General features: G+C 41.7%; 1 protein-coding gene across 4 annotated transcripts in view; it reads left to right on the plus strand.

Annotated features, from left to right (window-relative positions):
• The first annotated feature begins 3,593 nt into the window (after positions 1 to 3,593).
• Positions 3,594 to 24,401, plus strand: part of palm1a (paralemmin 1a) — a 42,086-nt gene continuing 21,278 nt past the window's right edge. Inside the window, exons 1-3 of one of the 4 annotated variants that reach the window (XM_029121739.2) lie at positions 3,594 to 4,014; positions 19,057 to 19,090; positions 21,619 to 21,699. In XM_029121739.2, the coding sequence (XP_028977572.1) occupies positions 4,010 to 4,014; positions 19,057 to 19,090; positions 21,619 to 21,699 (120 nt within the window). In that variant the 5' untranslated portion in view covers positions 3,594 to 4,009. The remainder of the gene's footprint in view (positions 4,015 to 19,056; positions 19,091 to 21,618; positions 21,700 to 24,401) is intronic. The other 3 variants (XM_010871319.4, XM_010871320.4, XM_010871321.4) reach the window with 3 other exon arrangements.

Raw genomic sequence — 24,401 nt, forward strand, 5'->3', positions numbered from 1 at the left:
TAAAAAGCGCTTTATAAATACATTTTGATTGATTGATTGATTGAATCCACCTTTTGTCTTGGGGGAAAATAGAGCTTTGCTTTCCTCAGTCTAGGGGATCATCATCCATGTTCTCTGAAAGGGGGTTGTCTGGAATGACTGAGAATACATTAACATGACTATTCTGCTGAACAAAGGATTTGATTTAAAATATATATTTTATTCATTTAGTAGACCTCAGCAAATAGTATTCCTTGCTCATTGTATTTTTTTATCTATCAATAAAAAAGCCCTTTTATTACAGCTGTTATTAAATACTTATGTCCACCCTTCCATAATCCTTAAGAGCAAGCAACAACGAAACCTTCGACAAAACCTAGAGAGGAGCTTGTTTATGAGGGGTGGCATTCTGTTATGACCTACATTTGAATGTGAATCCCATAAGAAATAAAAGACATGTGCTTTGTCTGCTCACTCATGTTTTCTTTACAAATGGTACATATATTACCAATTCTCCAAGGGTATGCAAACTTTGCAAACAATGCCTTCCCTGAAATATAAGTTGTCTGGATGGCAGCATATGTTGGCCCAAAATCAGGCATCCATGATTCCAAAAAATAATTTCAAATGTTGATTCGTCAGACCACAGGACAGTTTTCCACTTCGCCTCAGTTCATCAGTTTCAACGTCTAATTTATTGTCTTTGTACTATATACTATTGAATATAGGGTTTAAATTATTTGGACATCATTGCATTTTTTTGTTTTACATTTCACATAGTGTACAAACTCTTTTGGAAACTGGGTTGTACTACTGTAAGAGCTATCCATTACAGACAGGACTATCCACTACTGAAAGGACTATTCACAACTGACAGGGCTATCCATTACCCACAGGACTATTGACTACTGACAGGACTATCCACTACTGACAGAACTTTGTCTTCATTGCTGTTGTAATGGATACAGATGTAGGAACAGACACAACACTTGTGTTGACTGGTGGAGTTATTTGTAAAAACTAAATAACGGAGCACTGATGATTTTGAATAATAACCCATATTAGTGCTTTAATTAGTATTTTATAGTTAGGCTTTGAATGGTCTTCAAAGTATTTTTCTCTCCAAAGCGAGAGCAGCCTCCTAATTGTGGGTCACGCTCAGGTGAAAACCTCTGCAAACTCCATCTCTATGCCAACCCCGCAATCGGCAGGGTTCCCTGTTTCAAATGCAGCTACATGCCTCCAGTAGGTGGTGCCCTCCTCCACAAAATATACGTTGATTTATGGCGGCTGCAGAGCCATCAGTAAAAAGATTGATTTTCAGACGAGGAAAACCCTACCCTGTATGAACATTAAATGTTTTATGGATGTCATGTTTGAATTACATTTGGAAAATTGGATGAAGATGAGTTCAAAGAAAGTTTGTGTTTTATCCAGGTCAGTAACACTATGTTTTCAACAGTAAACACCAATAAACCAGATACTAATAATTTAGCATACTATATTTCACCCCCTTTCAGTTTCTCTTTATTTATCATTAAAAGCCATAGTTTGCTCAAATATGAATTGCATGGGTCGATTAACAAATTACTAAACTATTTTATAGTGGGGGACTATTGTAAACAATGACCTAAAACAAAAAGATCCTAATTAATTATTGTCTTTGAACATATTATCCAGTGCCATGATCTAACATTGAGATCCATCCACAAGAAGACTTTGACCAGTGTTACTACATCCATTATTGTCACTGAATAAAAGAAACAGGAGGACTTCACTGTCCCAAGAGTTGCACTGCAATCACGTGGCTGCAGTGATCAGTCTTAATGAAATACAGGTACTACAGAATGAAATAATTTAAATTTAAATTAGAAACTTGCCATACAGACCTCTGTGTTAACAATGATGCCAGTATATAGATCTGTATCATATCTGACCATCTAACACTGCTCAACCAGACAAGTAAGAACTGGGTAAGGGAAGTGATCCAATGGCCACTCTAACTGAGCTTCAGAGTTTGTCTGCAGTGATAAGAGAACCTGCCAGAAGGACAAGCATCTCCACAGGACTCCACCATTCAGGCCTTTATGGAAGAGTGGTAAGTCAGAAGACGATCCTGAGACAAAAAGCACATACCACTGAAATGACTGAAAACATGATGGTCTAATGAGCAATATCAAATTATTAGGCCTGAATGTCAAGCGTTATGTCTGGTGAAAACTCTCTGTTATGGACTTTACGGAAGTTCTCTGAATATGATTTCAAAAATAAGGACAACAATTTTACCTTAAAAGGTTATATTTCTAAATATCAAACTGATAAACAACAATAAAAACAAGTAATTTCTAATCTTTACAGAAGGAGCCTAATCATTTATTTAGATTGAAATGTAAAGACCATTGCAGAAATGATTGGCAAGAGTAAAATGCTCTTCCCAGTGATGTCATTTGACTCCATACATTATAAACATTGACATCATAATACTGTAGTTACTAGTAATATTACTGTAATATTACTGTAGGACTGTAATATTGCGTATGCATGGGGTTAAACAAATTGAAATAATTTTTTTTCGATCAAACAACTAATGGTATTGAGAGTGACAGAGTTACGTTTCTTGGCTCAAAATGGCTTCTGCTCCTCATGTGATGAATAACTGGAGACTATATAGCATGCATGAAATTAAGACATTGCATAAATTTTTGCAGTTAGTGGTGATAAGTAATAGTTTTTCATCTCTATTTCATGCAAAAACAAAAATCTTGAGCTCGATGACCCCAATCTAACAGTAAAAGTCTTACAGAGTTACATACATAGAAACAATTCTCTCTTTGTACTATGTCGTGTAGAAGACTGATGTTTTAAGTTGTTAATGTCACACAATGATTAGTTCACAGTTTTTATGGGGGAGGTTTGTTGGCCTAACAGGGTTGAGGGAAGACTGAGCTCATTTTAAACATTTACCCACAAATAGATTTTTACATCAGGGGCAAAATGTATGTAATATTTTGCATTTTTATAACTTTAACTACAAATTCTGGGTCAGGGTCATGGAGGGCGTGACAAAATATTTGGTGTCACTTTTTGTAAAAACACTTTGTGACAACTGCTTATGTAAAAAGGGTTTTATATATACATTTGATTGATTGATTGACTTGAAACTTTGTATCATATTAAAGATCAAATAAATGTTCGTTTTTTTTACGCTTGATTACAGGGAGAATTTAAATGTATATAAAAAGCTTTGCAATTTAGATTTGGGTGACCCAATACTTAAAACATACTTTTAGAGTACCCAAAAAAATGTCAGAGGCTCATAGTTTGAGAAAGGCCATTTAACTACATAAGTATTTACCAACTTGCAAAGCAGTTAATGAGTAAAGTAAATTAAAAGTAATTAATAGTTTGCATAGTTTTACCCTTTACATGGAACAATCAAAGTAGACTATTGCAAGGCATGCTGCAGTAGACATGAAAATACTGTATAGCCTGTTAAAGCAGAGACGCAACTGTAACAGGAGGCGCCACCCTACTGTACATTAGTGTCCTATCATAATACAGTTCTATATCAATCCTATTCCTCCACTGTATTTTTATCCATGTGGGGGCGTATAGCCTACCCCCTCCTCACATCAATGGCGCGCGCTGCGAACAGATGATACAGCATTGCGCCTTATGAGCTCAAACACGGAACAAAAGACGTCCTCTTATCGGAATGGTGGGAGCCGGAATGTGGGAAGTATAGAAGTTGTTGTGAAGGCATTATTGAAGGGGAAATATTTTTCGGGTCGCTGATTTAAAGGGCTGTACGTGTTGCCAAATCCGCGAGACGCGCGTTACTCCCCACCAAGCTACAGGGGAGGGACACCGCCGATTTTTTGACTTTGCGCTCTGGCTGAAGGGGAGGGGGTCCGCAGACCGAAATTGATGGTAGTGGGCTACTGAGAGACTACTCCTGTTAAATAATAAAGGCAAAATACACCTTTCAGTCGAATACAACAGAGTTGGTGAAACGGGACGGTGGTTAAACATGGAGTAAGTAGGCTAGCCCTTTCAATTACATTGCATGTATCCAATTTGTATAGGCTATTTTACTGATACTTTGGTTCGGGATACATTTGAACGATTTTCCATTGGCTGCCACACCTGCAAAGGAAAAGAAAGGTGTAGCCTAGCCTAGGCTAGCTAATTGCTGTAAGCCTCTTTTTTTTCTTCTTTTTTTTAAACCTATGGGATGTTTAGTGTGGAAACAGCGATGTTACTATAAGTGAATAGTTGATTTAGTAATTAAAACATCACCAATATCCATTTAACATTCAATGTCATTGTGTTTGCTTGCATTGCTTATGTTGTATCTTCGGTGCTCAGTGTTGGACAAGAGATCAATGATTTCTAAATAGCCTCCCTTGTGTGCGCCTATGCTGTGAACGACATTAGACCTATATCCAGACAGGGCAACGCCGCATGCCCAATCGGAAGCCCACATAATGGATATTTAGCTATCAGCAGCTGGAGATTCGTGTAAAATAAGACATTTGTCTAGAATATCCTGTCCCGACGATATTTACACGTGTGTAATTTGGCTACCCTGAATTTAAATGGCCAACCTTAAAGACAATGCGCAATTAACCATCGATGTCGGGATTTGTCTTTGAGGGGATCAATGGGGGAATGCGAGATGTAGTCTACGCTGCGCACGTTCCTGAGTAATTGCGCGCTCCATAAGGTAAAAGTGTATCCTGAATGTCTTAGTGCTGCGCTGTGCATGTCGTGCTCTATGGATATCGGATGGAGAGGGAGATTTCTGTACCAGCGATCCGTGCTTGCTGCAACTGTGCATGCTGTGGGCGTGCATGTGTAGGCGCTGGGGCAGGCGTTCATTTTCTCTCATGTTGACAGAAATGGGCAGTTCCAATGTAGATGAGTGCGCTAGTGTGATTTGTTTTAGTGTTGCCTACACAAACAAAGTGAAAGGTTTTGTGTGAATCATGACTGTTTTATTCCTTTGTTGTTATTGCTGACTAATTATTTGTGGCAAAAAGTGAGGCTGACAGTATTGACTAAAAAAAGATAATGGTTTTTAGGCCAACACAAAGGGGAAGACAAAAAATACATATTTCTTTTTCACTAAATTAAATATTTCTTTTAATTATACTATCAGAACAATAATGTACTACTAAAAATGGTTGATAAACCCCATAACAGCCGAAAGGTTAAGATATCTATACTTCAAATACATTTCTGTTTCACAAAAGGTACGTGAACTGTCATGCTAAACAAAAAGGTGGGGGAATTATGTTTAGTTCTGTTTACACCCACTTCATCATTGGTAAAATATTACTTTTTACTGTCTTTCCTGTCCAGCCTCAATGACAATCAAATCTGTAAATGTGCAAACAGCCTTTGCACTTGCCATGTGAAGTGATATTGGAACAGTTTATAATGCACATTTGCACATAACGTCATGGCTTCCATTTGACTTACACATAGGAAAGAACCTGACATACCATCCACAAGAGCACCCAACAAACAAAAACTGTCTTCGCTGTTGATATGGTGGGAAGGGGCTGAGAAGACAGGCTGGTTATAAGACGTTATAGTGAAGAGCTAATAGCAGACAAAGAGCACATTGGATATTCTTCTTGAGGCAAATGACTTGAAGAGCAGCTGTGAATGTCACAAAAGAACAAATTCATTTCAGTCTGATTTGAGTAGAGCTTATCTTTTAACTATTTACTTGACAGTTTTAACATCTGGTCAACATTGACTTAAAAAGAGTAGACATCTTAGTTTCACCTTGCAAATTGATCACTGCCTTAGAAAGAGACACAGAGCTACAGAGTGTTATTCTTGCCCAGCGTCAGACAGAGCTACAAGTCATCTCACCGTTAATGGCCAGCCATGTGCCATTCGATATAGACCGGACAACCACCATTGTGAATGCATGGGGCAACTTTTGGGAAGGCACAGGGGCTTAGGATAGTGCTCTAAATCCATCCAGCTTTTCCTTCAGCCTCTCCATCTCTCTAACTCTTTATCTCTCCCTCTCTGCATCTCTTTAACCATGTATCTTTCTCTCTCTATCACACACATTCCAGTCATTAAAGACGGATGCCTTCCCTTCCATCTCTCCAGTCATACCTTTTCATACTCCCCTGCTTCTCCTCTCTGCACTGGACCCTCCTTCCCTTTTTCTTATTCCATTTGGGCAAAAAAGAGCACGATTAGACGCAGTATCTACAATCAATAAATCCAGACTTCCTTGGAAGAAGGGCGACAGAAGCCGTCCGGTCCCGGTCAGGCCCCACGCGTGGGATCGTTGTCCCATGCCCGGCCCGTCACGTGTCAGTCACAGTGACACACTTTCGCCGTAGCCTCGGGGACAGGCCACGCGAAGCGAACAGGGAGAGTCGCGGTGCGGTGTTGCTTGTCTTCCTGGTGGTTAGTGCACAGACACATTTCAGGCTAACGAGCAGGCTAGGTCAGCCGGCCTAGTGGGACAGAGTTTCGGCCTCCAAGAGGTCCCAGACTGGCGATGCCCGGTCCCCTCTCCCTGTCACGTGTCAATGGGTGCCACGTGTGTCTGTCATGGGGCGACCTGGACATTTGAGGACTGTTTGAACTGACCTCAAAGGGGGTATTTAGCTTAGGTGGCCCTAAACTAGACATATCCAAGATCGTGTACGTTTGATGTACATTATAGATGTGGAGCTTTAATATACACTGTAGTAACCGTGCGAACTGACACACAGATGGAAGCGTGTTTCGATGTACTATGCAAACCTGTACTCGGTACTTTAGCGTTTCACTGGTTTTAACCGGTTTACAACGGCTAGGGTTCAGGAAACGGCCAGGAGGAGCATTGATTGATTTTTTGTTGCTGTTTGGGTTTTCCCAGCACAGCAATGTGTCCTACCAAATTCTTTTTTTGCAGGGAAGGTCTCCATAGAAACCATGGCAGCATTCTTTCAGCCGGCTGGACAGTTTTGTTTAGTTTTCTTTATATAACAGCTTTACAGAAACACACAACAAAAATACATCATTTAAGCACAGTGCTTTATGTGGTTGGACACATTTGGAGGAGGTTTAGCCTCTAAATAAGAGATATCTATGACAATGCATTTACATAAAATAGTCTACATTCAGTATCCAACTTTTAAATGGGTAGTTCAGCCTTTTTCCTGATGCATTGATTCACTCTCAGGTACTCCAACATCCTACAAAAACCGTATCGTGCTTTATGAAGTACTTTTACATTTAGTGCATGACAAAAGAAATCTCCCAAGTTCCAGCATTCGTCTGAAATATTTCTTCTAACAATTTCACAATGATATTTCTTGAGAGCGTATTTGTCTCACGAAACTTCCACCCCGTATGTGTTATACCAATGCATTGAGAACGGTATATTTCTCACTGTGCTCCTCACAATATGTGTTTTGGGGCAGATGCTAAAGTTGATGGTTGACCGACGCTAAAATCATTTACCCCAGTCTGACTCTCCAACACGATCACTTTCTTGTAAAGAAACATTTCCATTACTCTGGTCTCCTGCTAATTCATGCCCCACGATCATATGTACTTTGACCTTGGTCAGACCCTGTGTCCTATGTAGGGTGATTTGTGATTGGCTCATGATAGCCCTAGGGCGTCCATTGTATTGAATGGTGATTTGCGATTGGCTCATGCTAGCCCTAGGGCATCCATTGTATTGAATGGTGATTTGCGATTGGCTCATGCTAGCCTGAGGGCCTCCTTGGTTTTCCAATTACTCCACTGAATGCTCCTATATATCATGTTTAAGGGGGCCTAAGGGCCCTGTCGCTGTCCAAGGCCACAGCAACAGACCTAAATACCACAGCCATTGAGATCAGTAATAAATATACTGTAAAGTTTCTCTTTTGTTTGCCCGACGCACGGTCAACTGAGTGGGCTGAATACAGCCGTGTAATGGTGGATTTTCCTCATGTTTTCAGACAAATGAATCAGTTGCAAGTGATTGGGACGCTTTCTTGGGTTTGTTCAGAGTACAATGGAGAGACAGTGATACAGACTGATGCAATGGCAGAATCGATTCAAGGTCGCTTTTCAGTCGTTGCCCTGCTCGTTCACTGAAAGATCACGGGGAACGCTCAGTCTGCTCACATTCCTGCTAAGAAAAGACATTCACTAAGAGGCAACAGGCAGGGAATGCTGTCATATGGGCATCCTTGTTTCTATGGGGCAATAAACAATATTAATTCAAGAGACGTAATCTTATGGAGTTAACAATCACGCACATGGCCAGGGAAACTTACAAAGTTTGGCAAGTTTGGTGAAGCACAGTGATACACAACAGCTTTTGTAGGTTTAACGTCAATCTATTTGTCAAATGTGTTATTGATAATATAACCCTGTTTCCAAAAAAGTTGGGACGCTGTGTAAAATGTAAAGAAAAACAGAAGGCAATGATGTGCAAATCATTTAAACCCTGTATTCAATAGAAAGACAACATCTAAAATGTTGAAACTGAGAAATGCAATTGTTTCTTGAAAAATATTTGCCCACTTTGAATTTGATGCCAGCAACACGTTCCAAAAAAGCTGGGACAGGGGCAACAAAAGACTGTAAATGTTGTGTAATGCTAAATAAAAGCTGGTGGAACATCTCAATACTAATTATTTTAATTGGCAACAGGTCAGTAACATGAATGAGTATAAAAAGAGCATCCCAGAGAGGATGAGTCTTTCAAAAGTAAAGATGGGTAGGGGTTCACCACTCTGTGAAAGACTGCCCAGGCAAATAGTGCAACAATTTAAGAATATATTTCTCAATGTGAAATTGTTAAGAGTTTGAGGATCTCTTCATCTGCGGTACATAATATCATTAAAAGATTCAAAAAAGCCAGAGAAATCTCAGTACGTAAGGGACAAGGCCGAAAACCAATATTGGATGGCAATGATCTTCGGTCCCTCAGGCGGCACTGCATTAAAAACAGACATGATTCTGTAGTGGCCATCATTGCATGGGCTCAGGAACACTTCTGAAAACAATTGTGTGTGAACAAAGAAGAAATCAGATATAAACAAGATCCAGAAACACATCCGCCTTCTTTGGCCCCGAGCTCATTTAAGATGGACTGAGGCGAAGTGGAAAACTGCCCTGTGGTCAATGAAACAACATTTGAAGTTTTTCTTGGGAATCACGGATGCCGCGACCTCCAACTAAAGAGTACAAGGACCATCCAGCTTGTTATCAGTGCACAGTTCAATAGCCAGTATCTGTGATGGTATGGGGGTGCATTAGTGCACATGGCATGTGTGACTTGCACTTCTGTGAAGGCACCATTAATGCTGAATTATATGCAGGCTTTGCAACATATCCTGCTATCCAGACAACATCTTTTCAGGGAAGGCCTTGCTTATTTCAGCAAGACAATGCCAAACCACATTCTGCACGTATTACAAATCCATGGCTTAAAAGAGTCTAGGTGCTAAATTGACCTGCCTGCAGTCCAGAACTGTCGCCCACTGAAAACATTTGGCACATTATGAAACGAAAAATATGACAATGGAGACCCTGAAGTGTTGAGCAGCTGAATCCTTTATCAAGCAAGAATGGGAAAACATTTCACTTTCAAAACTACAGAAAACATGTTCTCTTCAGTTCGCAGATGCTTACCGAGTATTGTTAAAAGAAGAGGTGATGCAACACAGTGGTGAACATGCCCCTGTCCCAACTTTTTGGAAACGTGTTGCTGGTATCAAATTCAAATTGCTGGTATTTTTCCAAAAACAATCACATTTCTCACTTTTAACATTTGGTATGTTGTTTTTGTACTATCATCAGTTAAATATAGGGATAAATGATTTGCACTTCATTGCATTCTGTTTTTATTTGCATTTTACACAGCATCACATTTTTTCTGGAAATAGGTTTGTATATGAATTTGTTGTTTGTGCAGTTTCAGTTTAGATGTGGCAAATGTTGCATGTGGTATCATCTGTAGGCTTTTTACCATATCCTACTGTGAAGATATTGTCCATTCAGTTATGTTGATAGCTTGGATATCTTAGTGGTAAGTGTATTCTGACCAGTAACCAAGAGATTACTCGATTGAGTCCCTGTGCCAGAAAGGTCAAATCTTTTTTCTGTACTTGAGTAAGACCATTCATCTTAATTCCTGATAAATAACTACAAAATAATATGAACAGTTTATATGCTTCAGGATTCTTTACATTTTGTGTGAATTCCCAAATCTTATGATGTGCATATTGGACTTTTATTGTATTGACAGATTATGATATACTGTGTTACAGCAGTGATATTCACGAGAGTTGGTTTCAGTTCAGTAGGAGCTTTAGTGGCATGAATATCCACTATTGTCACAGCAAACACATTTAGGCAGCAATGATAAAGCGGTATAAAATCAATTAAAATTACAGATTAACAATTGCCTTAAAAAATGTACAAAGCAACAAAAACCATCGCTCAACAATTCAGATGTTTAGACAGCTATTGTCTCTTTTTTATAATGCCAGGTCAGGACATATTCGGCTTCAAGATTTACTAAAATCCAAATGTTTTCACACTGTTCTCTTTTCCTAACCTGAAGTGCTAAGTAGAATATCCCAAGTTTAGTCCTACAGGGTAGGTTAGAAGCATTTTTGTGAACACCAATAATATTTTTGCAAACTTCCAGTTGTTATATAGCAGTAGGGCTCTTGTCCCAACTTTTATAATGTAAATTGTATGGGGGGGACAGATTTTGCTCCCATACAAAAGGATCCACAGAAATGATAGCTAAATGGGCTGGGAACAACAGCCTCAGGATGAGGTCACGAGTGCGTAGTCACAGTCACACCTTCCCCAGGAGACTTACTACAAAGAGCAGTCACATCACTTCCATCATTGTTGTTGTTGTTCTTAAGTTTTGAAATTGACTCTGTAATGGCTTTGCATGTTTCCCAAAAGCTGAACTGTGAACGTGTAGGAGCAGATTAGCTGCTGTAAATCAATAAGGGCAATCGAATGAGCTATGTTACCAACTCAAGTAAAGCGTTGATTTATTAGTATTAAGTTAAAGTAGCTATTTTCGGCAAGACATGGCTCGGAACTAGTGATGGTGTCTGGCTCCATGCCCCTTCTTTCATATGACGACAGAAAATAAACCAAGCTCTTCTTTTCTACTGGCTCACTGGTCAGTCTGTGGGATGTGACCCCGCCTAGGCTGTGATTCTGACCTCCCCATGCCCCCATCTGTGTGACGAGGGACACAGTGCCCATCGGGTTCGATTGCGTTACACTGGACTACAGCCCTGGGCAAGTCTTCAGGCTGTCTGGAGCGGCTCTTTAGGGACTCTGCAGAATAACGTCTGTCATTGCCAGAGACAGTAGTGGCTGTCATGAAGCATTAAAGCTTCTTTTTGTCACCCACATGTACGGCCAATTAAGCGCATGGCCTGGAAATGAAGAGCATGAAATGACCTAACGGTGTAAAAAGATGGGTGTAGAAAAGCCTGCACGGCTCTGTCAGACACTGTCCACCTGAGAGGGAAAAACATCTGTTTCAGTTCATTTGTGTTTCTCGTGATTCGTTGGGAATACTGAATAGTTGGCTCGGCTTCTTTATTTTCAATGAGCTGCTTTTTATCAGCCATTTCTCGACTGAATATAAATACTTTCTGTCTCTGACAAGAGTAATTAATACTGCAGAGGAGGTTCACTGCAGACATGTCAAACCAATCCAATGAACATTGAGGAGTTGATATTAACTGTCACCTTGTTCATGTCCAAAAGCGTGGGTCACCTCCCAAGCTCTCAGTCTATATCCCCTGATAATCATAGCATTTAGTTGCTGTGGACCTTGCTGAGGGCAGGATGAATATAATGCCAGTCGAATCATGCCGAGATGGGCTCCATCGAAAAGCAAAACAAAAGCATTGCATCACTGGCTTCCTACATAATTTTTGAACGTATATCAGTGGACAATAACAGGCTAGACGGACAAGTCATTATTAGATCGGTTGAGAGTCATATTTGGCAGAATGTCTTGCTTTTTTGCCATTTACCTTGAACTTTTTACCTGGATGATCTAATCAAACCAAGGGGACATATTTCACATTCTATTTTCTGTTTCCAAAACAAAAGGCTGTGTCATTGTCCTTGCCCTTTCGGAGACTAGAATGTTCAGTGTATCCCACTTAGCACAAAAACATTGATTTAGAGGGAAAATGTTAATCCCTGAAAAGCCACCAGTGTTTCCTAGGAGTAGAATTCCAGGATGTGGAATGCATCCTGGAATGCCAAACGTCCGGGGGTCAGAGAGGAGACAGCATGGAACATGATAACAGCAGTCTAAGCATAAACAGCCAGACAACCAAAACAAACAGGCAGCACCTCGCCTCCCCAACTGAAGGATGACCAGAACGTTGGTGTGTCGTCCCGCTGAGTTGAAAAACTGGACATGAAATATAGCTTAATGTGACATCATTGAATGTGGACCCAATCAAACCCACAGCCCTAACTGGTCCTAATCTGACATGGTCTTGGATCGCCATTAATGGTGGCTGATCCCCTCACTGTAGCCCCACTGTCTGGTGGTCAGATATGCAGAAAATGCAACAATTCACTTGGATTTAAAAACACCTTGTACATGTCCAAAATTGGAAACCCACCTAATTATTACTATTATTTAAATGATGATATATTCATCTGTTTGACTGCAAACCAATGCCACTCATCATTTTTAGAATATTCTGTGTGGGGATCCACAGTAGAATTGCCATGGAAGAATTTCCCGTAGTATATTTCTGCATCTGAACAATAAACGTTGTTGTTAGGCTATGGTATTGGTGTCACTGTTAATGACCCCGGGAGTCGTGTCCTGTCAACTGCTGCATCTCTGTCATATTTCAGGTATGATGCCATGAGCTGCTCCTGCCCTCTGTCTGTACATAGCTCCTGTATACAGCTATGGAGCTGACAGCTTATTACTGCTGGTACTCCTCTGGGATACACCCAGGTAAAAACCTCTGAAAAGCTCTTACATGCTTGCACGGAATTAGGAACATGGGCATGCACACATTTACACAAAGACATACAGATGAGAACAGAAAAATAAAATAAATGATTTAAGCGAGAGAAGAAAAACACACATTGCAAACTCCTAAACCTAAACCTTTAATGTGTAATTTGAATGTCGACCTTAAACCCAAGCCTAAACAAGATCCTAAAATATCACAATCTCGAAAGAGATTGCTCAGTTCCCCAAACAGGAAATACAGGAACACACACCTCCATCAATCAATAAAAAAATTTATAAAGCCCTTTTTACATCAGAAGTTGTCACAAAGTGCTTTTACAAAACACCCAGCCTGAAACCCCAAGAGCAAACAACAACAGTGTGGAATTTCAGTGGCTAGGAAAAACTCCATAAGAAGGCTGAAATTTAGGAAGAAACCTAGAGAGGAACCAGGCTCAGAGGGGTGACCAGTCCTCTTCTGGCTGTACTGGGTGAAAGTTTTTAGAGTTTTGTGTGTGTGTCAGGGTTGTGTCAGGCTGGGGTTATGTGCCAGGCTGGAATCAAGATTTGTTTTAAATTTTATTTAAAATTCAAGCATTTCAAACAAGCTCAAACATTTTCTATCCATGCTCACAGATCAAAGCACCAGACTCTTAGATCAAACTCTCATATTCCACGTTCCAATATTCAATGTCATGAAAAGGGCTAATGCTCCAGTCCATGGTTAGCATGAGTTATATTGGCCATTAGTGTGTAACACACACAGAGGCATTACAGCCAATGTGTTGATACTGGAAGTCCTCATTCACACAGCAATTTAACCTGGTCCGATTTTCTGGGCTCATATTGATAACAGTACATTTACCATCCTAACAGAATGCTTCAAAGGATAATATTGGGCACTGTAATAATTCATGCTTTTATGATTTTCTGGTCAGAATGAGCAGTGTCTTCAGAAGGGGAACAAGCTTTTCTTTGAGAGCGGACCCAACCACAAAACCCCCTGTCGTTGTTTGCTCTACATGAAAATGTGCATGTGATAGAATTGGAATGTGAATTCCCCAAGACATGATCTTTATTTTAGAGAATTCCAAGCTTCCAAAGCAAGCACACTGACTCAGTGAATGCAACCAGGGAGAAATAAAAGTGGAGAGTTAAAGCAAATCACATATACTGTAATTGCTGTAAAATGTCCTGCATGGTTCAGTTGGAAGGGCAATGCACTTGCAAAGCCAAGGATATGGGTTCAGATCCAATGGGGTGGGGGGTGGGGGGGGGGGATGCTAGCACATGCCCTCACTAATGTAAGATGCTCTGTTAAGAGCATCTACTCAATAATGTAAATAGGTGGTTATTGGTAAATAGCTTTTACTTAAATGGTGGAAAGCATTTCATCATTTTTGGATAGGCTTTAAATATTGGTGGATGGCCTTTACTTGATGGTGGATGGCCATTGCCAAACTTTACAGTGCCTTCTGATGGCATTTCGACCCTTTCAGGTTCTCCAAATGTTCTTCTGTTATAGACAGAATTTAGTGGTCAGAAATGACAATGTGAAAAATAAAATGCTTTTAGATATTGGTGACCAGTCCTTTTAGATATTGGTGCCAATTTATTGAAAATTGAAAAAAAAGAATGTACATTAGGTATTCAGACCCTTTATTCAGTAACGCATTAAGGCAGTGATCAAAGCATTAATACTAGAGGTAGTGATCAAAGCATTAATACTAGAGGTAGGCCTCTACCAGCTTTGTACACTGGGATTTGGGCAGTTTCTGACATTCTTGTTTGCGGATCCCCTCGAGTTCTTTCATATCAGACTTTGGATCAGGCTTTCTTCAGGGGCCTCTGTATTTTGTCCAAAAGCATTATGCTTTACCATAGATGATAATGGTATTAGCCAGGTGGTGAGCAGTACCTTGTTTTCACCTGAACCTTTCACTTTGCATTCAGGCCCAGGTTTTGGTGTTTTTACTCCAGAAAATATTTTCAGGCTCCAGTTACCATTGAGTTAATTTCCCAGTTACTTGGTTTGGCCGTGCGGCCAGCTCTGGGAAGAGTCTTGGTGGTTTCAAACTTCTTCTACTTCACAATGATTGAGACATCTGTGCTCTTGGGTACTTTTATTCTTCAGCCTTTTTTATAACCTTCTCCAGATCTATGGCTCTACAACAATTTTATCTTGGAGGTCTGCAGAGTGTTCCTTGGACTTCACGGCTTGGTTATTGCTCTGGCATTATACGGGAGGGTGCCATTCTATATCGTGTTCAATCTATTGAATTTGCCTCAGTTGTGCATTTGAAGTCTATAACCCAACAAAACATGAATAAGGTGAAGGGTTCTGAAAACATTCAGAAGGCGCATGTTAGAAGGTATTTATTATACAGATGGCTGGGCCTGAGGCTTCAAGCACTTGTCACTGTCTGTGTGGTAGTGTAGGACATAAAGATTTACTCCTGTGTCCACATTTACGCCACCCATCAACCATCTTCTAAGTAGCACAGTGTTTAAGACAAGTGAGGCCAATCACGTGTTTAGCTAAGCGGACGACCACTGGTTCGTGCCCCATTTTTGGGCTTGAACCAGTCAGAGGTACTTGTTATGCGGTGTGAGGTCCTTTGCATGAGCGCTGTTTATTTCGTTTCCTGGAGAGTGCTATGAAGCTTTCTGACGAGGCAGCAGCATTGGTGGCCAACATAAGGCTTTGTCCTGTACTGTCCCTCTCTCTCCTCTGTCCCGTCCACCTAAAGCTGCTGACTGGGCACCCGGCAGCAAGCAGGCGTCTCCCCCATAGCCCTCCACATGATGCAGCCCCGCTGAACTCTGCATATCCACGGCCAGCAGTGGCGGTCACAGCTACATAGCATTATCTTTAGCCTAGCGTAGCATCTGAGATGAGTCACACACTTATAGCGTTTTGTGGCCACCAAATAGCGTCCAAAGCAATGAGTGTGCGTTTGGATTTGACAATGTCCTCTCCAGTACACATGGTCCTTGGCTGAGTTCCGCTGGCTTGACTTGTTTAAGTGAAAAGGCCCTGGTTGTGAATTATAACCTCTGGCTCTTCCCTTTTCTCTGCTTACTCTCGGCTCCCTCATTGTCGACTCTGGAAGCCAAACATATTTCACATAGGAGCCCCCAAAAATGCACGATATTTTTACAGGTGGTGTGTGTTATACGGGGTGGGTCAAGGGGGGCTATGAGGGGGGTTCCTGGGGGATTGGAAACACGTGTTGGGGCAGCGGGGGTCCCGGGGCCTGCAGAGAAGGGCCATAGGCATTCCTGTCTTCCCCTCATGGTATGCCGTGCGTCTCGTCTTTCAAACAGGGCGATGAAAGTGTGTGTGTTGGGGGGGGGGGGGGGGGGGGGGGGGGGGTGACGACAGCGCTGCGCCAGTCTGGGACAGGACAGAATAGTGCTAGGGGTGATGGTGGTAACAACTGGGTGGTTGTTGTGAAGCAGAGGGTCACCGGTTCTAGCCCCATGTGGGCCAGTTTGAGCAAGCGGTGTGACACCCGTAACACAGACTGTCCCTCTCCCCTCGTAGCAGAGATCTGAGCTTTTACAGACGGCCTGTCTGTCCTGTGACCTTCCAGGGGACGTGTGGTCAGTCATTATGGCGTGACAGCCTAGTATGTGTAAAGCATTCCAAGAGCACATGAAGCCGGTCCCTGTTGCTGGTCAGCCCGTACTGTGATTACCTTGAGTGCAGAGAGGGTGGTTGAACCCGGCTGTAACTAATCACCGTCCACTGGGTTTTGATGCCTTATTTTGGTATTGGCCGTCTGACACTTCTTGGGGGGGGGGGGGGGGGGCTTGCCTTTTATCGAGCTTGCCAGTCCATCCACCTAGTTCATGGTCAACTAGTCTGACTGATATTTATGAAATGATGTCGTCACGGTTCCAGCCCTCTTGTGTAGCACACTGATAGCCTACTGGGGCATGCGTTATGCGTTATTTTGTTTTCTCCAGGGTTGACAGGCCCGGGAAAGGCTGATCAACCTGGCATTCTCACACCGACCAATCAGTGATGAGGACTGGAGCCTATATGTAAGGGCTGCTGAATAATAGGCGCGGCGAATCAATATTCTGGAACACGGAGGAGGCCAAGCATCCCGACTCACAGTGGCCAGACTGAAAGCAGGCCAGTCCTGAATAGCGCTGATAAAAATGGCCCTGAAATATCCATGGTGGATAATTTGGTAACCATGAACAATGGGTCCGGAGGAAAGGTCTGCAAAGCCACCATTAGATTTAAGTCACATATAACACATATAATATATATATATTTTTAAACATTCAGAAGCGCACTGTAGCTCGCTTACATCATAATAACTATGTAGTTAATCTACGCACTGTATGTAGCTGCCAGCTAAATGCTATGCATAGTTTCAAGGCACTTTTAAGTGGGACCACATGGCATTTATTGTGTGTTAATGTGCTTGGTTGTTTATGACTGTGAATATGTCGTAGTGCATTTTTGTGAATAGGCTGCATCACAGGAAAATGCCTTGTAGGGATTACTTGGCCTAAATATCTGGAGTCAATTAGTCAGGCATGTGATGAAGAAACTTTTTCAACAATACGACATATTATTGCCCGAAATGTATCTCTGTTTTCTTTCCATTTACCCTTGTTGTAATTTCTTCCTGTTATTCTAAAATAATGTATTTCTCTCATACTGATTGCTCATATCAACTCTTATTTACCCACTAATATCTCAGAATAAGAAAAAACAAGGCAGAGAGTAATTTCAATATATCAGTATTTTATTAAACATGTTGGGAGATTAAAAGGCTTTTCCTTTTATAAAATAACTGCAGTGGGTGCTAGCAGTAAAATGCACTGTTGCCAGTAGTTCAATTGTTCAATTGGCTTCATTCCATCTCTTCTGTTCCAGGTGTACATTTTCATTTAGAGCGTTTCTTGATTCTTTAATCAGGCATTTGTCTTCAAATTGACGGACCCTCATTTAGCCCTACTGCAGCCAATAACCTTGCATGTGTTTAATTTCACTAGAATTGTGTCCAGGAAAAGAGAGTGTATGAAAGTAAAGCAGCCACAGGACTGATCTGTAAATGTTCTGAATTCCTCAAGTATGAAAGCATAGATTCATATGTTTCCTCTCCAGTAAAATGCTCAACAGGCTGGAATGAGATATTATGACTGTCAGTGATACATATGGATAAAATCCAGATAAAAATGTAGGCCTCTTGTCCATGTGTATGTGTGTGTGTGTGTGCATGCATGTGTGTGTGTGTGTGTGTGTGGATCAGTGCGTTTCTGTGTGTATCTGAGTGTGTGTGTGTGTGTGTGTGTGTGAAAGCTACTGTGTGAGAGAAGGGAAGAGACTTCTAAAGATCTACTCCTTATCCCTTCTGCAGTGGACATTTCATGATTGCTTGCTCTTTCGATACATTAGGTGTTACTGTCTGGTATGGATTTAGCAGCATGGGGTTCCTCCTGATTGTTTTAAATCAAAGGGGAGATGAGAGGTCTGGTAACTACGATAACCAGTGGTGTGAAGGAATGCACCTTGGCCCCCCCTGTATTTGTCAAAGTCAAGACCCATGGTTTATCTAGCAGATTGTCTCAGTCTGCAGAATGATGTCTTATAATGGCCAGTTGTCTAAAACATCTCTCTCCTCTCTCTGTTCTCTCTCTCTTCTCTCTCTGTTCTCTCTCTGTTCTCTCTCTGTTCTCTCTCTCTTCTCTCTCTCTTCTCTCTCTGTTCTCTCTCTTCTCTCTCTGTTCTCTCTCTGTTCTCTCTGTTCTCTCTCTCTGTTCTCTCTCTCTCCTCTCTCTGTTCTCTCTCCTCTCTCTGTTCTCTCTCTCTTCTCTCTCTGTTCTCTCTGTTCTCTCTCTGTTCTCTCCTTCTCCTTTCTCGGCTCTTTAATCTCTCTGCTATCTCTCTCCTTTCTCTCTTATCTCAATGTTCTCTCTCCTTCTCCATTCTCTTTCTCCTCCTCCTTTCTCTGTTCTCTCCTTCTCTCTATTTTCTTTATTTTTCTCTCTTTCTACTTACCCCTTTGCTATGTTTTCTACCACCATCCCCCCCCCCCCCGTCCCCCGTGCAGGATATCACAGCAGGAGAGACTCCAGGCTATAGCGGTAAGTGATGATGTGCTCGTGACACGTGTGTTACCCTAACATGTTATATTCTCACCCCATGACTCCCTCTACACACTCTCATCTACCCAGCTATACAATAATAACTACACACCTACACACTCTCATCTACCCAGCTATACAATAATATCTACACACCTACACACTCTCATCTACACAGCTAAACGATAATATCTACACACCTACACACTCTCAATCTACACAGCTATACAATAATATCTACACAGCTATACAATAATATCTACACAACTACACACTCTTATCTACACACCTACACACTCTCATCTACACAGCTATACAATAATATCTACACACCTACACACTCTCATCTACACAGCCATACAATAATATCTACACAACTACACACTCTCATCTACACAGCTAAACGATAATATCTACACACCTACACACTCTCAATCTACACAGCTATACAATAATATCTACACAGCTATACAATAATATCTACACAACTACACACTCTTATCTACACACCTACACACTCTCATCTACACAGCTATACAATAATATCTACACACCTACACACTCTCATCTACACAGCCATACAATAATATCTACACAACTACACACTCTTATCTACACACTTACACACTCTCATCTACACAGCTATACAATAATATCTACACAATTACACACTATCGTCTACACAACCTCTCTGATATTAATGAGCAATGGAATGACTGTAACACTTAAGGTTATGTATATGCATGTACAGTTGAAAACAGGCTGTTTTTGGTTTGATAGGTGATTTCCTCCTTCTCTTCATTTCCTTCTCCCGTGCTCCATAAGTGTCTCTCAGCAGTTCCTCTCTAGCGGCTTTAATCATTAATACTTACCGCCAGGAAAGCCATTGATCCCTAAGCCCAGGTGTTTCAATGTCTTACTCTGAGGACAGCCCAAACTCTCTCTCTCCTTATGTCCACACAGCAGGACGTCCAAGAGTCCATGACACCTAATCCTGATGTTCTAGGACGTCTTATCAAAGTTTGCAGGGTAGCATTGTATTGTCGTTCATATCCCAAACCTCACCGTATTTCAATAATTTTGGTTTTCGAAGTAATCTTGAGAAAGCCAAAGGCGTTAATGCAGAAACCCACAGAGGGGGTATTGCAGAAAGCCACAGGGGGTGTAATGGAGACAGATAGAGGGGGTAATGCAGAAAGCCACAGAAGAGTATTGCAGGAAGCCAAAGGCGGTAATGTAGAAAGCCACAGAGGTTGTAACGCAGAAAGCCACAGGGGGTGTAATGGAGACAGATAGAGGGAGTAATGCAGAAAGCCACAGAGGGGGTAATATAGAAAGCCATGGGGGGAGTATAGACATATAGAGGGGGTAATGCAGAAAGTCGAGGCAGGGGGGTGGTAATGCAATGCTCACATGCATGCTCGCTTATCCCAAAAGATTCCACCTTCTTTTTTCTGTGCCTGGATATAAGGAGAGGGACTATAACTCTGTCTTTCACTCTTTCAGTATAATTCTGAACCTGTTTCTGCAGAGGAAAAATAAAATAACATAATAAAGTGCTCTTTGGGGTCATTTTGGATTGATCTAAAGTGGCCATAAACAGTCATTCTGTCCACCTGGGAATCAAATCTTTGTTTTATGAGCTCCACGTTGTGACCAGCAATGATTCTTGTGCCCTTGGCTTTTTTTTCAAAGAGAGTTGAGTCTTTGTTATTCAGGATAGAGAGGAAGTCATGCCCAGTATGGCCAGACCTTTTAAACTTTATTCCCCACCGGAAGAAGGACTGCACGGCCCATTATGTGTGTGTGCATGCCTACAGGTTTAGAAGGTTGAATATTGGGTGCAAGTCATCTTAAGACATAAAAGAGGGAAGCAATGTGCTCTGGTTAACTGTCTTTAACTTCCAAGTAGAGCAAATATTGATTATACATTTTAGATTTAGATTAGTCATTTTATATAATTTGTGTTAGAATTTGCTTTCACACAATTCTTTCACATCCCAATGCCCAGCCTGTAGCAGGGACACTGATGTAGTCTGTGACCAGTTAAGAGCTCTTTGGGGTGGGGGGGCAGGAGAGCACATCTTGGTGGCTGTTGCTCACTACAGCCACAGGCTATTTGCCAAGACTTCGATTTGGTTTCCTTTGTGTTTAGTTATAATCTGTGGTATATTATTGCATTTACTGTGTGGATACAGTGGACTCTATGTATGCAATTCTTTTGTATCTGAGGGTTTTGTTCAATTAAATTATATAATTAGTTTGAGGCCAAGACCAAATAAATGTTTTATAATAATGATACAGTTATGGTCATTCAGCAGACAGTTATATCAGATTTCAATCTGTGCAAGTGGATATGGCCACAATAAAGGCCTTTTGAGGGATATCTCACTGCAGGCCAGCCACTCAGTCCATTTGGTACTATTACCAAATGTATGTACTGTATGAACCTACATATTTCTACAGTCTTTACGTGTTTAATGTCTCCTCCCCATACTCTGACTGAATGTTTTCCCACCCTCTAACAGGAGAAGAGGAAGAGGCAGACAGAGATCGAGAACAAGAAGCGGCAGCTGGAAGATGACAAGAGACAGCTCTCGCATCTCAAGGTGAGAAAGGGACCAGAGCACGACCTAATCCAACCAACTGCCCTTTCAGCAAGACCGCTCTACTACCTCATCAAGCCCTTTGCCTCCATCGAATAGGACACAAGCCTAAAAATGCACCTTTATGAACAGACACTGTGGGGTCAGAGTGACGAAGGGGTTTAACAGTGGCTGCAAGAGAGTCAGAAGATTGCGTTTAGTTCAGTTGAGTGGCATCTCTTCAGAGACGGGGAAAGAAAATGTTTGTTGTGTGTCAGAGCGTAATGGCCTGGTAAGGCTACTCAAACATTCTTTATTTAATTGATCCTAATGGAGCTTGAGATCCAGTATCTGAAATTGCATTAAGTTTGGTTTCCTAGGCCTTTTAATAAATAGTTTATTCATGAGTGCTGCATCGGTGCATCTGTTTTGGGGGGTGGGGGGGGGGTAGTAAGCCATGTCAGTAGGCTTGGCAGTGGGGGTGCTGGGGCTGGCAGAAACTGGGCTTCACTTAAGTCTAGATGGGCCTCTCAATGTAATGGGCTCAGCAGGAGAGCACTGTGGGATCTAGAAAGACTTGGCCGCGGCTGGTAGAATTTAACTCCTGAGTTGGGCATCAGCAACTGTGTGTGTGTGTGTGTTTTCAAGGGTCCTAAAGGCATATGGCTGGACAGAGGGGCCCTTATGCTCAGACAGTGGATCAAGAATCCCTATGAAAAATAAAGTTTGGCTTTAAAGGACATCCTGTTTTGGGGCAGGAAGACACACTTCCCCTTCTAAACATGCAGCTCATTGTCTTGCCTTGCTTTACTTTCAGCAGCTTTAGCAGCATTCTTGCATTGTGAAAATCGAATTCAACTTTGTTGCTTTGGCTTGCACTGGTTTTCTGCTTTTATTTGGTTCCCTGCAAAATCATTTTTTAAATCTCCTTTACTACAGCAATAATGCATCAAAATCACTTTTTAAATCTCATTTACTAAAGTAATAATGCATCAAAATCACTTTTAAAATCTCCTTTACTACAGTAATAATGCATCAAAATCCAACAAAAAATAACTTTACTATAGCTATAATGCATTATAACCTCTTACAGTAACAAAGGCAATCTCCATATTGAATTCTATATTCTGGTCCATTTCTGTTGGTTTGTCCAATGAAGGGATTGTGACCAGGCCTCCATACAGGCAGTCCTTTGGTAAAGGCAACCTATTCTCAACACAGTGCGGTACTCTGGAATTGGGTCCACTGCGCTCTGGTCAAATGTAGTACTCTGTAGTGAATGAAGTGCCATTTGGGACACATACATCAATCAGTAAGGCAGCAAACACAGTTACCTATTTCAACTGAGCGAGAGGGGAGAGACAGCCAGAGGGAGATAACATCCACAAACCAGACTCATTAGCAGTTTCCATGGAGCTCAACTGCCCAGTCAGCAGACCCACTGGAGAGAGAGAGGGGGGGGCACGGAGGAGGAGACAGAAAGACGAAGAAAGGGAGCGGAGTACAGAGAGCGTGAGAGAGGGGGGCAGAGAGGCAGAGTGAGGGTGAGAGAAAATCAGAGAATGAGAGGAAGATGTAGTCAAGGGAGAGCCAGAAGGTGGGGAAAGAGCCAGAAGCTAAATGGTTAGAGACTAGTGATCATTACAGCTGACTACCGACACTGTGCCTGTTCAGTTTGCTAGCTGTCATGGCTCAATCTACACCTCTGCCTTTCACAGACCCGGTGGAATGATTCACACTAATGCCCACACTGATTAAGTCTCGGAGTCCCCATCATTTGTATTGCCTGACAGGCAGGGTTGAAATGGCAGCACTGATTACTGAGGCTAGTACTGAAATATGAGCACGACACAAACATAGAAGACCAGGCTAAAACATGAGACTTAATCAGTGATATGTGGAGTGTAGTGTGTATTGTCTGGCCCCCCGACAATGTTTCTGAAAAGCTGACTCGACTCTACCTTGTTTAGAAAGTGTAATTTGCTGATTTAGAGGAAGGGCCTTGTCCCCACGGAAACCATGCCTGGACAGTAAGGGCCTATTTAGACTACGTCTATCGTCGTGACAACAATTCAATTTAAATAAATTAACGTGGTGTGTAAATAAAATGTTCTATTCACACTGGCAACGGGAAACCCCCGCGGCGCTGTGAGGAGGAACACATGCACACCATGACTCTGGCCTCCTGTCCTGGAAGGCATATAAACCCACTGACAATGTTGTTTACCTGGTGATTAAACTGCAGCTCTACAGCAAAGGGCTGTTTCTGGTGATTGTGGAATTGAATCAGTGCCGATGTGACATGTTGCTAGTTCCTTCCCAGTGGCCAAAAACCTCTGTAGCTGTGGGCTGTATCCTTCTGAAACATGGTCTCCGGACCTGGTCTCCGGACCTCTGTAGCTGTGGGCTGTATCCTTCTGAAACATGGTCTCCGGACCTGGTCTCCGGACCTCTGTAGCTGTGGGCTGTATCCTTTTGAAACATGTCCCACGTTACCTCAGAAGGTGACTTGCAACAATTGCCATTTTCACCTTAAGCACTATGAAAATAGAATGGCTGAAGCAAATCTATCAACAAGGCTCGTTGGTCTATATATGCATTCTTTCAGTTTTTGAGTACCTCATTCATGGTTTCTTTGGATTTGGTCAAAAACGCAAAAACAACGCACATGATACGTCAATGCGTTAAATGTTTCAAAAAAGCAGAACGAATAATATATTCGCCAA

The sequence above is a fragment of the Esox lucius genome, chromosome 8 (assembly GCF_011004845.1).
Source record: "Esox lucius isolate fEsoLuc1 chromosome 8, fEsoLuc1.pri, whole genome shotgun sequence".
NCBI lineage: Eukaryota > Metazoa > Chordata > Actinopteri > Esociformes > Esocidae > Esox > Esox lucius.